General features: G+C 35.2%; 2 protein-coding genes across 6 annotated transcripts; both read right to left on the minus strand.

The window, feature by feature from the left end:
* Positions 1-350: 350 nt before the first annotated feature.
* On the minus strand, positions 351-5,712 carry LOC149407060 (Nucleotide/sugar transporter family protein). Of its 5 annotated transcripts, none has more exons than XM_089610712.1 (13): positions 5,544-5,708; positions 4,491-4,900; positions 4,214-4,383; positions 3,659-3,744; positions 3,494-3,543; positions 2,959-3,026; positions 2,633-2,733; positions 2,489-2,501; positions 2,178-2,362; positions 1,924-2,010; positions 1,581-1,675; positions 1,163-1,296; positions 351-756 (listed from the first exon to the last, which is right to left on the minus strand). In XM_089610712.1, exons 2-12 carry the CDS (start codon positions 4,739-4,741, stop codon positions 1,179-1,181), a joined length of 1,224 nt encoding a protein of 407 aa, XP_089466838.1. In that variant the 5' UTR covers positions 4,742-4,900; positions 5,544-5,708; the 3' UTR covers positions 351-756; positions 1,163-1,178. The 5 variants fall into 5 exon arrangements, with proteins under 5 accessions (XP_089466838.1, XP_089466827.1, XP_089466830.1 ...); XM_089610701.1 differs by having other exon boundaries at positions 4,491-5,116; XM_089610704.1 differs by having other exon boundaries at positions 4,491-5,116; positions 5,520-5,708.
* A 3,452-nt stretch (positions 5,713-9,164) lies between these two features.
* On the minus strand, positions 9,165-11,031 carry LOC149407061 (heat stress transcription factor A-4c-like). Its single transcript, XM_089610723.1, has 2 exons — positions 10,602-11,031; positions 9,165-10,202 (listed from the first exon to the last, which is right to left on the minus strand). Exons 1-2 carry the CDS (start codon positions 10,815-10,817, stop codon positions 9,408-9,410), a joined length of 1,011 nt encoding a protein of 336 aa, XP_089466849.1. The 5' UTR covers positions 10,818-11,031; the 3' UTR covers positions 9,165-9,407.
* Positions 11,032-15,306: the final 4,275 nt, after the last annotated feature.

Below are 15,306 nucleotides of genomic sequence, written 5' to 3' on the forward strand. Positions count from 1 at the left end.
CCAATTTATTTACTGTTGCGTCAACATACATTCGAGAACTTTATTGGTATTATTAGGCCTTAATATGGTTAATAGGGGGCTCAACGTTTTACCGGGCGATAAACAAGAATAAATTCAAGCAACGCTGAGCCGTTTCCAGCAAATTAGCACCATTTTGATCATATCCCATCACCATCATATAAGTTTCTGTGGTAATATAATTGTTCTGAAATATTTATTTTACGGTCTTTCGCTTTTTCGTTTATTCGATTTCATCTCGTCATCGGGGGATTGTTTGTTTGAAGAGAAAATAAATAATAATCAAACACAGCCACAAAAATGAAAAAAAAAAAAAAAAAAAAAAAAAAAAAAAAAAAAAAAAAAATCTATTAACATAATAATGTTGTACAAAACTTTGATCAGAAAAATGGCCCTCAATTGGATACAGTTTGAAGTTGCTGGGAAGAAAAATATCCGGGAAGAAAAAACAAACCACCACAATTGATATTATAGTGTACAAAAAATTCATCAAGCTTGGGAGCTTTTCACTCCAAGTGAGCTTTGCACAAACAATAAGCCCCTGTTTCTATAGGCACAAAAATTTCTCAAGCCTCGTTTTTATCTCTCAACCAAAAAACAAAACAAAAAAAGACGTGATCCAGACCTTGCTCGGATAAAAAACTTCCAAAATATAAGAAGGCCGTCAGAAACAAATACACCTCGACAAAATCTTCAACAAAACGCGAACTTGAGATGTGTCGCTAGTTTTTGGCAAATCTACAAATATGTCGAGATAGATGATAATTAGAAAATACCGCACGAGCCAAGTAGAAGCAAGAATACAACGTAGTTTTTCTTAAAACACACAGTTCAGTTCTCCTAAAATATAATAAGTAATATAAAAGCAACAACAAAAACAAGAATTCATACAAGCTCTTCAAAAACTTGTCCATCTATTCAACTGTTCATTAATTGGCCAGGAGTATCAAAATCGAACCTAGATCAGAGATATTTGGGTAAAAACAGAAATATTACCCAATAATACAAAAATTAACCATTTACAGATATATTATTCACATCACACTGAAGTATCAATGTATTGTCAAGTAGTTGGATATCTATGTTTGTGCAATGTAAATAATCCAAACTGAACAAGATTAAGCAAGTTAATTATGAGGCCTACCTTAATTAAACACCTTTCACCTGGGATCATCATGTTCGTCCATTTCCTCGAGAATCACATATTTTGCATCTACATTTGATGTAAGAGACTCCCCCTTGTTTACACTTGTCTGATCTGCCTGAAGTTTTTGGTATCTGAAATGCAAAACCAAATTTATCCTTTACTTTGAAGTTATGAAAGGGTTGATGACCAATTCGCTGATCAATTTATAAATGTAATGGTCGAAATAAAAACAAAATATTGCAGAACTTTCTGGAAACAGATTCAATCAATATCTGGGAGAAATCGGTAGGTTTCAATCTAGGGGACTGCCGAAATAGTTCTACAAACCCACTATTCTTCACAACGAGGAAGGAACAAATTTTAGGCAATTACGCAAATATTATCAACGGATTGTATCTAAGAACTGTAGACTTACTTGAACCAGTTGAATAGACTAACACCAATCATAATCACAAGAAGACCAGCTCCTTTTAGCCAAGTAAATTCATCACCAAAGTAAATTACTGCAACCTGGTCATCGTTCATATATGATACAAGTTAAATATGAAATAGAGATAACAGAAAAACCCCATTAAACATATTTTTTGGGTAGAGAATTCAATTGGTTAGACCAAATAAAGGGGGGGAGGGAGATAGAGAAAACAATGTAGTTCGACTCTGAACGGAGGAATAGTAAGGGAACGAAAATGGAGTGGAAGAAAAAACACTATTGAGAACACCACATTTTTTAATGTGTCAAAAGAGAAGGAAATTCATACCAAAATAGTGAGAGCCTCCTTCACAACACCTGCTATCGTCACCGTAACAGCACTGGTTACTGAGATTAAAATGTATTCAGTCAACACCTGTAGCAATAAGTCCACTTGTTTTTCAGAAATTTAGATGTTCATTTAATACATTGATATACTCTTAAAACAGCACGAAACAAATATATATATATATATATATGATAATAAAAACAATAAAAAGAAAAGTTCATATGGTACCAAAAAACATGAATGTAAGGCCTTACCATGAAAAAAGCAAGTGCACCACCAAGAAGCATTAGTAAAGAGCTACGAGTCACATGCCATGGATTATTAAAATAGTTATTCACTCTAAATTCATGCCATGGGTCCAGTAGCAAAGAGAGAATAGCTGTGGTTATAGCCATCACAGGAGTTACATAGCTCATCAACGTAAGTGGATTTTTCAAACCTGAAAAATCAAATTTAAAAACCGTACACATCATTATTTGAAACTAAACAAAGTTGCTCAATCATTATATACCAACAACAAAGAATTTTCTATTAAACATCTTAAGGAGGAGAATATAACACATACCATAGCTTTCTTTCTTTACGAAGGTTAGGAATGTACGCACGAACAAGGATATGATCCCAAGAAAACGGAGAACAAAGAATGGTGAGCAGATACAAAATCCCAAAACAATTTGAATAGCAAGGCAAAAGGGAAAAAAAAGTATACCTGCAAAAGAATTTGAGTCATGCACCACCGGAAACCGGACATGACAGCAGCGAGCATAACAAGAATGAAGCCTCCAAACTCAAACTCTGACTCCTTTGCAACTGTAAAACAAAAAAACGTCCAATGTTATCAACTGAAATGAATAAATAAATAAAAATAAAAATAAAAATAAAAATTATGTTGTTAAGCAATCTTTCAAACAAAAAGGATTTTTCATTTTGTGCCTAATCAAACAAAAGTTCACTAGAAGGCTTCAAATGAAAAATAGATAATTATGACATGTAAGAAGGATAAACAAAGTAAATCACATCTAAGAAGCAAGTTACCTGTTAGTAATATCCCAATTGATATTATAAATATAATTCCTGAGAGTTTAACACTTGGAGTCTCCAACCTTTAAAAAAAATCCAGAATCAAAGAAAAATAAATTGAACTATAAGGTTATGAAGAAAGTCATGGGAAAACTGGCACTGCCTGAACATGGCTACAAACAATCAATACTGAAGCGAATTACAGATGTAAAGGCCCGAAAAACAAAGACCATGTAGTTCAAGATCTGTACAATTCCATAGACTAATAACTGAGCATTATTGGTATGAGAAACTCCTAGCAATAGACTCAAAACAAATAAGACAGGCTTAGTAACCATATCCACTCTTATGCGAATCCATCAGTTTCAATTCTTTAAAATAAGTATTTACAACACAACAATATGCCATTAAGTTGGGAGACATATAAAACATGTACGTGATACAGGTTTCCACTTTTACTTGGTGTTGCTGAACATATTTTGCGATAGACGCTTCACAAATGAAAGAAACAGAACAAAAAATTTATCACGTTCAAAATCAATAACATTACCTGAATGCAAAAGCAAATAGTAGAAGGAATATGGGGGCAGCTGATTTACACTGCAGAAACAAAGTTTAAGAGTCAAAACGAGAAAGCTTAAGATCACCATAGTATCACCCACACTTGCAAACTCAGCACATATGAAAGTCGTGTTTTTAAGGAAACAGAACAAACCATGGTGGCAAACGTGACAGAAATAGATACAAGAGATGCATTGCTCAAATTAATATCTGTTGCGGTCCCAAGAGCTGTCGGTACAACTGTGAAAGGCAAATTCCATCTGTAGCATTAGTTGATAGAAAAGTTAATTTTCAATTAATCAAGTAACTCAAAGTATTCCAAGAAAGATTAACAACTTGTTCAGTCCAAGGATAAGAGAACAGATATGGTCTAGAACAGGACAATTTTGGATATGGTCTAGACCAAATTATTCTGTTCTGCGCCCTGATAGTAAGCATTAACATGCTAGGAAAAAACCTAATAAAGTACTAATTCATTTGGACATTATATTCTAGAAAGCAAATGCAAAAAAACTGACCACCTAACCATTAATTAAATTTCATAGTTTTAGCAGCTACCCAAATCAATATCGAGAAATTTCTGAAAAAACTCAAACCACATTTGAAGTTTGAACACCAATAATCAGCTTTACAAGCAAAAAAATCAGCCATTAACTTGGTAAGGCTGCTCTTAAAGAAAGAAAAAAAAATAGAAAAGATATGAGCTTACCCCTCATGAAGTAATCCTTCCAAGACATAACAACACTAGGTTGGAATCTATGAGACCAATACCACGTTATTGAGTTTGATAAAACAGCTTGCATCGTAAAATGGACAGTATTCATCAACAACGGCGCTGGAAACTTCCCCAAATCGTCCCCTAACAAAGTTTTATTATACCTAAAGAAATAATGTTAAAACAATTAGATAAGGCAATATGACAGCCTAACAACAGTTTAGTTTACCGGTCATAAATTATTAAACGCAGTTGATTAGAAGTGACTTACAATGTCAAAAAAAGGCTGAATGTGTACCAAACCAGAATAAAAAATAAAGTCTTCAACACATCAGCAGCATTAACCGGGCTCGAATTTTGTGGCAATGGTTTGTGAATATGAACAGAAATGGAATCGTTGGCGACATCTTCCTCCCTTCCCGACCCACTTTCGATACCGAAAGGCTCGTACTTTTCTTCTCCATTTTTCTCAACATTAATAATAGAAGTATCATCCATACTATCTTCACCACTTGAGGGCATACTTTTTTTCCTCCTTCGATACAATGTTGCGTGTATCAGAAATCCTAAGTCTTATGTCCCAATTCAAATCAGAACCCTCACTGGTGCTCGCAAATGCACTCCCATGCGTTGATTCAATTGGAATTCCACCACTGCAAGAATATTGTGTTCTTTCGATCCCTACTAAGCACTTTCAACCATTATATACTCGTGAAGTTTATCCCAAAGGCCAAGTTGTTCCTAATAAAAACCTGAAGATGAGCAAGATAGTTCTCTATCTCGACCCAATCCAAAACGCACTAAAGCTGATACGGAATTTGGATGTATACTGTTAAAAATCAGCTCCAAATCTCAGAAATTTATATTCCAAGCTTAATCTTCCGAGTCCAATACTACCTATTAGGTATTAAAAAAAAAAAAATTTAAAAAAATTCCATCAAAACTCTGAACCGAAAATTTGCCTAATCCACAAATTTCAAATTATATGCTTCATTTGTATATTCTGAGCTGCCGAAATATCGTTCTCAACCCAGATAATCAACGAAATTCCTTAACATTCTCTCATTTTAATTAATCAAACGCATATCTTGGCAACCATACAGAGCATTGAAGATAAACCAGAGAAAAACACCACATTTTTCAAGCTATCAACTATATGAAACAGACAAATCATGCAAAATAAAAAGATTAGCGATTGTTCAAAAAAAAATCAATGAAAACACTGGTCAAATCGAATCGAAATACAAGGCTGTTAAATCTCCACTCGAAAAACACACATTGAAATCCGAAGAAGCATTACCAAGGTGACAGAGAGATTACTCACGAGTTCAATGCCTGATAATACCACGAGCCCTAGAGAGAGAGAGATAGGGAATAAGAGATCTAGAGAGACAGGGAGAGAGATCTGAAGAGAGTTTGGTTCTTCTATTGAATGTTTCTGATTTTTTATTTAATTACTTTTTTGCCGGTTTGTGATGGTTTCTCTCAGTTAACGATTGTGTCTATAATCTATATTGTCCGTCTGATTTTTATTTTTTACTTTTTATTATATGGTTTAACCAGTAATTTTTTTTAATACTATTTAGTCAGGTGACTTATTCCTTAATCTTTATCATTTTCGGAAGTGGAAGTCGATTTTATACCATAAGTTTTCTTTTTTCAATAGATAATTGGATTTCATTGTGATTAAGCATGTCAACTATTGATCTATCCTCAATAAGTTGGCTATAAATAATAATTAATTACTCTGATAACACCCAATTATAATTTCTGAATTGCAAATAAATGTGAATTTTAATCAAATAATTAAAAGCTAATAACAACTAATAGGAAAGCATTTTTCTCAAAATAAAAAGATTTGATGGAATTCCTTTTATGTAACTCTGTAATTGTGATTTTATTTTTTATTCTTCTTGTTGTTTAAAATAATAATATTGGGATATTGTCGTTTACTTTTAAGACTACGATGTTATCATGTTTTGCCGTTGTGCGTCTTGATCTGCCCAGATTGCTTTATGTAAAAGGGAGATCTTGATTCTTGAGGGATTATAATTTATGCCCACCAGAAAATATAAGTCATATTTTCTTATGATCCAACTTTGTTATGAAGTAGCAATCAATATTTAGTACAAGAGCACTTTCAAAGAAAAAAAAAATAATGATTAGAATAAGAGCATTGACAACCTAATGTAAATAGGTGATTCATAATTCCTCACGGTTCAAAAAGACACATTGTCTTCGATGTGGAGCTATGAAAAATTAGTGTAGGTCATCTAATAAAATCCTCATATAGACTCCAATAAAAGCATTCAACTCCAAATCTATCGAAAAAAAAAAGATGGACTTGTTGTCGCAATGTTGAATGCACGCTTGAGTTGTGACACGTGGAAGACCAGGTGGCAGGTGGATCCAGTCAGCAGCTCTAGTCGATACGCTACAATTCGACTAGATATTAAAATGTCTTCCTAATTTACTTATTAATTATGATCACATATGCCAGGTTAGCTCATAGGCAATGACGTACTTTGAAATCCTAAATAAAACTTGTCAAAATATTTCCCGCATATGGGCATCCAAGACCTATTCCCTTACTATCGAACTTCCAACTTGAGTTCTAAGGTACCCAACCCAAAGCTTCGGGGCAGCGTTGGAAGGTAAATATCAAGGTCATTCTATCGACTAAAACTAGTTCCGAACCATTTTGTCCCATAAAGATCGTGAGGACATAGAAAATGATGGAGATAATTAAGGGCCTCGATCATTGACAATTGTTAATGTCAAGATGTAAGTCGTTTTACATGATATAACAATCAATTAATTGTCAACGATAAGATTTTGACTTGACCAAGTGTCGGATGTTCGACTCCCAATTCAACAATATTATGGCTTCGGCTTGATCGAGCGCCGAACTACAATATATATTGGCCTTAGCCACGGAACGGCATAGTCGAGGCATTTGTTACCTCTTATAGCCAATATTCTAAAATGATATAGATGTGACTAATCGCGGTTAAAGCATGTTTTTGTTGTAGTGCCAGTGCTATAGAATGAAGGATATCCTTATTGACATTCTCTTTTTCAAATACTTGAGCGCGAGTAACATAGATACTTTCAATGACCCTCATTGCCTATAATGACTCCATAATGTAATTTGAAGCAAGCTTTTAAAAAAAATTCTTATTTGCCTTGTTTGCATAATGTATCAATTCTCAGATCTAATAGCTTCTAGCCTGAAAGTCTGGCACTCTTGTTATTTTCTTCCAGTAACAACATACAGCCAATGCATTTTGATAGGAAATAGTCTTTGCAATTCAATTTAGGATAAGAACAATGACTGTTTAATTAACTTTTTCATTACTTATGTCTTATATTAGGTAATGAAAGATGAGGTCATATTGATGACACCTAGTTTATATTTACACAAATAAAGAAGCTAACTAAATTTGACAATCAAGTGTAAACACATAAATAAAAATATATTTTAGAAGGTACGAGGAAGATGTCCCATGTGCCATTTTTTTTTTTTTTTTTTGTTACCTTCAACTTCAACTTTTCTTATAGTTTATTTATTTTTAGACTTCTACGAAAAGGTCTTGGCCAGATATAGCTTAAGCTCGTAGTTTCTTAAACGTCCCTTACCAAATGTATTAATTTAAACCTCTGAATCATAACTCATCTAATTTAATAAAATTAAAAACAAACAAACAAAAAAAAAAAAAAAAAAAAAAAAAACCTTCGAATCACAAGGACATTACATGGAAAAGAGAAAACATCGACACGTAAATCATTTAGTTAAGCTCGACACATATTGGCAATCTGGCATATATGTATTTAGGGGCAGTGTCGTCATTTTCACAAAATAATGACAAAGTAAAAATGACATCCCGAAAGTAAAAAAAACGACAAGGCAAATTATAATATAAAAGCCCGTACTTATTATTAAAAGATTCAAACACAAAGACATATTCGTGTCAAGACCTTCTCGGGACCGAGTACTCGGCCGTCATGAAGAAAGTAAGCACTGGACCAACAAAAAAAAATAACCACTCAGCCATCATAAGAAAATGATCAACCACTCGGCTGCCAAGAAAAGTGATCAACTACTCGACCGCTAAGAAAAGTGACCAACCACTCGACCGAGAGAGAGAAATGGTCACTCGACCACCAGCTCCAAACCACCTGGAGACTACTCCAACCACTCAGCCAATAGACAAAAATTGATCTCTCGGCCTCGACCACTCATCCACTCAACCATGACCACTCATCCATCAACACTCGCCCGTAATCACTCAGCCGCCCACCACTCATCTATCACCACTAAACTCATTGACTCCTATAAATACCCCATCAACTCACAACACAAGATAAGTTCTATCAACTTGTCAAAACTCCACACAATTGAGACCACGACTCTCTCTAAAATATAAAGAGGGGTACAAATCGTTCACCAAGATCGCAATACAACACGACTAACGTTGAACGTCAGAGCGCGCGCCAGGGGAAACTTCTATGCGTCTCTCTAGTTCACGTTTTTTGTCTTTTGAGGCGAAGAACATGACGAACACGGCGAATCCGAAGATCGCGAGGAACCCGAAGAATACGATAAACTCGAAGACTCGATTAACACGAAGAACGTGAAGAACCCGAAGATCGCGAAAAACTCGAAGAACATGACGAACCCGAAGAACTCGATGAACGCAACGAACACGAAAAACGCAAAAACAAACTATTGACGAAATGACGAGACGGAGACGACGAGAAGAGAATAATTCACCACACCCAACTTACGTGCGGTCATACAGTCCAACCCTAAATCGAACCACGAACGATTCTAAGTGTCAACTCAAAAACACGGTTGAATCACAATCTCACCATAAAAAAAAAATAAAGAAAAAAGTAATAAAAGATCAAAGCTGAAGTAGTATGATGAAGGAAAAAAAGCTCATGAACATAAAGTAACATAATATAATTAATCTATTGAGGATCAAAGCTAAAAACCCTATTACCTATAATATATATAATGTACATAGCAAAAACCGAAGAGAAGCTATGTCCCAATGACACAAGACACCCTAAGACAATGCGCAAAAATGTGATGTCTTTACTAGGAAGGAAAAAAAAAGTATACCATATAAGAGCCCCATCAAGTAAAGAAAGAAAATGACAAAATCAAGAACAAATAATTTCATCACATAGCTTTGGTGAGATGACCAATATCCACACTATTGCTCAAACTCCACCAATCTTTCCTCCGATTCGCCGCATCGGCCTTTTCGCTCTCTTCGCCAGGTGGCGGGGTGTCGGTCAGGCATTGCTCCCAGAAGAGGTCATTCACTTTCGCGGGGGGCGCTTCGGGCTTTGTCTCCTCGTGGGACTCAATCTCCACGGGCATCGCCGGTGGGCCAGGGCTCGGGCTCGAATTAACATCGATGGAGAACGGGAATAAAGCGACGCAAGGCAAGCGCGGCGGAGAATTGATGACGTCGTACGAATCCGGGGACGATAATCGCGAGACCGGAGAGTGAGGCCTAATAATCTCTGCAGGCACGGACTCTTGTTGGGCCTCGACGAGAAGCCCGTCGAGAAGCTCCAAGCACGACTCGATCCTCTCGACCCGGTCTTGGGACGAGGAAAAGCCCAGCCTCGAAACCCTCCTCTTCTTTCTTCCCTGCTCGGGCCCGCGGAGGAGCCCGGAGACGGAGGCCATCAAGCGGGTCTGTCGGAGCTCGATCTCGCGGAACCGACGGTCGAGATCGTCCTGCCTTTGGAGCTCCGACCGGAGGGCGTCGCGGTCGAGCCTCAGCCTCGAGATCTCGGTCTCATATTCGTGTCGCTCTTCGTCGGTCAAAGGGTTTCCTTGGCCGGTCAAAGAGTGGCTGTGGATCGGCTTTCGGCGGTGGATGTTCTTCAAGAGGTGCCTTTGCCCGCGAAGAAACTCCTCGTTGGCGAATTCCCATTGGTCCGGGTCGATCTTCCTAAATCCCTGCCCAAATATAAAATTCTACATCAAGATTTGACATGGCCAATCTCAAGTTGTGTCATTTCTTGCTAATTGAGAAATTGATGTGTAAATCAAGCCCAAACCATATAGAAAGCCATAAATAAAGCAAGAAGAGTGATCAATAACTCTCAATTAGTAAAACGCTAGAGACACTTTCAAGTTCTTGAGATGTCTTGATCCACACAACCATGAATCAGAATTCAATGTCTCCTAGTTACCGCAAGCTCGTTTATTATATACTTTAGAGTCCCTATTCTGTACTTTAATTCAATGATCATGAACAAAACTAGACATAATTACCAATTAAAAAAAAATGGGGTTTGAAAATAATTAGGAATTTAAAAGGCGAGAGAGAGAGAGAGAGAGGAACAATAGACTTACATAAGTATTAAGCTGCCTCACAAAACTAGAGAAATTATTGTGCTTGAAATACATGGGAAGCAATTCCTTGGAAAACTCTGTTTGATTCCAAACCACAAAACTACAACCGTTGATATTCCAAGACACGATCGCGTCCGTTGACCGGTCATCGACGAGCTCGTAGGTCTTCAGAAGAAACGGTGCCGGCGCACCGGAGCTACCCTGTGACCCATCCATGCGATCAAACCCAAATCACAGAGAGATCGGAAACCCAGAAACCATATGACCTTGAAAAGTCAATACACCACTAAGAAAGTGAGCTAGCTTGTGTTGAGCAATTATAAAGAGATTAAGGAAACAATTTTCACCGCTTGCTAATGGGAAGCCAAAGAGGATTCTTAAGGAAACAACTAAAGGGAACTACTGCTGGGCTTTTGAAGAGCTCTGACTTTCTGACCAAGCAAAATAAATAAAAAATAATATGCTGGAATGGAATGGTCTCCAAGTTTGAATTTCCAAGCACTAGCTTTGACAAAAGCTAATTTTGTGGGTCGTGGAAAAATCGTTAGTGGGGTCTTTTCCTTTTTTTTTTTTTTTTTTTTTTTAAATCTTTAATTTTATTTTTGTTGATATATGGGAGTATATAGTCAGATTAATACGCGGTGTTGGAATTTTTCTTGTGAAACAAAAAAAATCATTCGAGTATCCTAAAAAAAATCACGAGAGAGAGCGAATTAATATATGGAAAATATCAAAGATTATCCTCGTGTTTAATCGAAATGCGATATTTATCTCCTCTATTTATATAAATATCAGACATATCCCTTCAGTTTAACATAAATAACATATACTTCCCCTATAAAAAAAAGTTATATTACAAATATCACTATTTTCGTTTACTTTTTACAAAAAAAAATAATAATTTGAATTCTCCAAAATACCCTTAATAGAATAAATATTTATTAACTATTTTTATTAAAAAAAATCAAAATCTCTCTTTATAAAAAAAATCCTTAACTTTTTATAAAGAAATTTTTTAATTTAATTTTTTTGTATATAGAATAGAAAATAAAAAATTATTTCATTAAAGATATTTTGGGGAGTTTAAATTATTTTTTTATAAAAAATAAACGAAAAAATGTGATATTTGTAATATAACATTTTAAAAGGATGTATATGTCATTTATATTAAATTGAAAAGATATGTCTGATATTTCTTGAAATAGAGAAGATAAATCTCGTATTTTCACGAGGGATAGAAGATAAATATGTCTGATAAACACGAGGGACTTTGATATTTTCCAATATCTATATATATATATATATATATATATATATATATATATATATATAGATAGTAGTTCTTGATTGTCTTAAGAACACCGGCGTTGACTGAAGCATTTGTTTCTGTTCACCCACGTTCAACGAATCAACATGAGTGACCCCACTTTGGTTTTGTGTAAATAAAAATTAATACATGTATATATGTCTTATATAGTCACGTTATTAAACACAAATGTCTTTTAGTAACGTGACGTTTCATGACGCAAAACTCTTTTATTTTTATTATTATTAATATTATCTGCAGGTAAAGAAGAAGAATGTTGACTACGTAAATCTAATAAAATATAGTGCACCTAAATTTAAACTCAATTTTATTTTTTTCATAAATTTAAAATTAGACCTATGTTGTGGTACCTAGGATAGCCTAGTCGTAATTCCACACCACTTCCTGTGTGGAGATCGTGGGTTCAATCCACACTGCAGCAAAGCTGTCTTCAAAAAAAAAAATTAGACCTATGTTTCGTATTTTAGGCGAAAAGTATATATGACTTTAATTTGCATGTGTTTGATGTCATTGAATTTTGATGTCACAAGTCACAACCCAATAATCCAGACGAACTCACATTCTTTATTAAAATGATCCATCAAAATTCGAAGAAATTTGATTTATTACCGACCCAAACAATAAATTTGTTGGGTTGGGTTGGTTTGGTTTTTTATGACCGTGCGATCGGATTAAACCGAACCAATCTGATGACCTTAGTCTTTTATTTATTTTTTAAGATTACAAATATTTTATACGAAGTACTATTTAAAACGGCAAATGCAACTAAATTTGTTTGTTTTTTTAAATAATAATAATGTGGCTTAACCGAATTAAACAATACTCTTTAGACTTTATTGATTGAAACTACATGTAAGTTTAGTTACTAAGAGTATTACAAATTTTATTTTAATATGTAAATTTTCTCAAGATGAGCAAAACTTTGATTTTTATTTAACATAGTGTATTATGTAAACATTTTTATTCTCAAGAGTATTGGACATCCTCTCATCGAGTTATTGAGGTATGAAAATGTAGATACCCGAGTTTTGGCTCCATAGACTCTTAAGGAACTCATATAAGAACATGTACACCTCATCTATCTTAATCGACGGTCGGTAAGAAGACTCAGCTTGATAAGCATAGACTAGCGAGCGCCACGTTGCCGCTCTCACGCATCCATGTCTACTCATGCACCACGTTGTTGGGCATCTTTTGTTCGTTATCTCATTGGACCATCCTATCATGCGATTGCAATTATTTGAAAAAGTTAGAAAAACACTAAGTATATATAAGAAAAACATATTGTTAAAAAGTAAACTTACAAATTCAAAATGAGACTGGTTACTAATCCATTAATCGTTTGTCTTCTCGTACTGCCTTTAATGATGCTGGTTACTAGTCCATTGTTCATTCCTCAAAGTCTAGAGTTTAAAGAACTCAAATGCATTATAGAGACCGAGTGTCATTTGATAGGAAAGTTTATTAAGGTTACAATACAATCTGAATAGCAAGATGCAGATACAATATGATCTGGGTGAATGGTAGGAAACCCTGAACAACCCTACCAGGTTATAGAAATAAATGGTAAATTATAAATGAGTTCTATAGATAAATAAATGCAGTTTTAGATTTGGTGTTAATGATAAAAATGAGCCCACTGGACCTTTCAGTAGGATTCAAACCCAGATAAAACTCTGACCATATGTCAGAGAAATAAGAACAAATAGATCTTGTAGGATTCCCAATAAATTATTTGATTTCTTCCGAAAGCAGATGATTATTCATATGCTTCTCACGTTCCGCAAATAGTCGAGATATTGAGGAATACCCAGAAAGGCATTTAGGAATCAGTATGATTCTATCTTTGTTCGTTCCGTTTAAAGCAAGGAATGATCCCAAAGAATCGATCTTTATTTTAGTTGTTGAATCTCTCTTTGATTGATCAATGTGTGATATTCTGAATCCTCATTACTAATGGAATCAAAATGATATTTGGGTCGATAAGAAAATCCTTTCAATTAGCTATAATCCATTACTTTAACGAAACTAGATTTTGTGGATCATATTTAATATTTGACGATACATTCCGTACCTTGCTAAAAAAAACTGATCCTTGTTTTCCAACCACACACTGTCTAACCAAACATAATTCTCTCTCGATATATTCTTCAAAAAATCCGATTCGTGCGGATTCTTCCCTCAACTAAAGAAGAGATCTTGGTGTAATTTCCACATATGAAATTGAGCACAATTTTGCAAAGAGAGAGCTCACTTATTTCTCGAGAAGAAGAGGAAAACATGCTCTATATCATTTGATTGAATAGTTGACCTAACTTCTTGTTGTTTGTAGAAACCCTCTGCTTCAATTTCCTTTTTTTTCATGAAAAGCAAACATGAGATAACAAATCCAGTCTTTCACTAAGATTTCGAATACACTACTACAAAACTAGGATTCTACAACGCTTAAAAACAGTTGTAGAATGATTCTACAACGCTTCTCAAGCGTTGTAGAATCCTGCGTTGTAGAAGCTTCTACAACGCTTAAATATCCGTTGTAGAATCCAAGAGCTTTCTACGACGCTTAATTATCCGTTGTAGAAACCAAGTTTCTACAACGGATATTTAAGCGTTGTATAAGCTTCTACAACGGTATGAATCCATTGTGTAATTTTCAAATATTTTTAAACAACTCGCCGCGGCGACGTATAATTCTCGCCGCGGCGTGATATTCTACAACGGATATTTCTATCCGTTGTAGAATCATGTCGTCGCGGCAAAAATTATACTTCGCCGCGGCGACGTATGTTCTGAGCCGCGGAGACAACATTCTACAACGGATATAGATCCGTTGTAGGAGGGTTCTGAATATTTTTTTAAAAACCCGTCGCGGCGACGTTTTAGTTTCTCCGCGGCGAAACCCAAACGTCGCCGCGGCGAGATATAGATTTATAAATAATGTGCTCTCGGTATCTTTTTTACCGCGGCGACTCTTATTTTTCGCCGCGGCGAGCGTTACAGGCCGCGGCGAGATGTCTAATTCGCCGCGGCGAGAGGCATCTTTTTTTGCTGAAATCAGTTTTTACAGGATACTAAAACTCGTTGTAAAAAAACTGGCACCTGAAAATAATTCAATCCAAAAAATAATATCTACATCTTCAAAACATTCAAAAGCAAATATTTACATCTAAAACTAATCCAAAATTTAATAAAAAAAACTAACTAATCATCACAATTAATAAATGTTTGTACATAAGTTACCAATTCTTCCCTAACTCTCTCTAAATCCTCCTTTGTATAGTATTTCTTACTTTCTAATTTTCCTACACCTCCTACGACTATATCGCGCATATAAGAAATCACAAAATACCCGCATTCCGTGTTTCCGGTTTGTCTCGG

This window comes from Urtica dioica, chromosome 1, assembly GCF_054948205.1.
Source record: "Urtica dioica subsp. dioica isolate 48M chromosome 1, U.dioica_male_clone48M_v1_H2, whole genome shotgun sequence".
In the NCBI taxonomy this organism is placed as follows: Eukaryota; Viridiplantae; Streptophyta; class Magnoliopsida; order Rosales; family Urticaceae; genus Urtica; species Urtica dioica.

What these genes read in the sequence shown, in the direction of transcription:
- LOC149407060 (XM_089610712.1), bottom strand. Translation starts at nt 4,741, where the DNA reads ATGCCCTCAAGTGGTGAAGATAGTATGGATGATACTTCTATTATTAAT. An exon ending in CTGTCACGTTTGCCACCATG is followed by an intron (nt 3,544 to 3,658) that starts GTTTGTTCTGTT and finishes TTGTTTCTGCAG; the next exon opens with TGTAAATCAGCTGCCCCCAT. An exon ending in CTATTTGCTTTTGCATTCAG is followed by an intron (nt 3,027 to 3,493) that starts GTAATGTTATTG and finishes TTTTTTTTAAAG; the next exon opens with GTTGGAGACTCCAAGTGTTA.
- LOC149407061 (XM_089610723.1), bottom strand. Translation starts at nt 10,817, where the DNA reads ATGGATGGGTCACAGGGTAGCTCCGGTGCGCCGGCACCGTTTCTTCTG. An exon ending in TGAGGCAGCTTAATACTTAT is followed by an intron (nt 10,203 to 10,601) that starts GTAAGTCTATTG and finishes ATATTTGGGCAG; the next exon opens with GGATTTAGGAAGATCGACCC.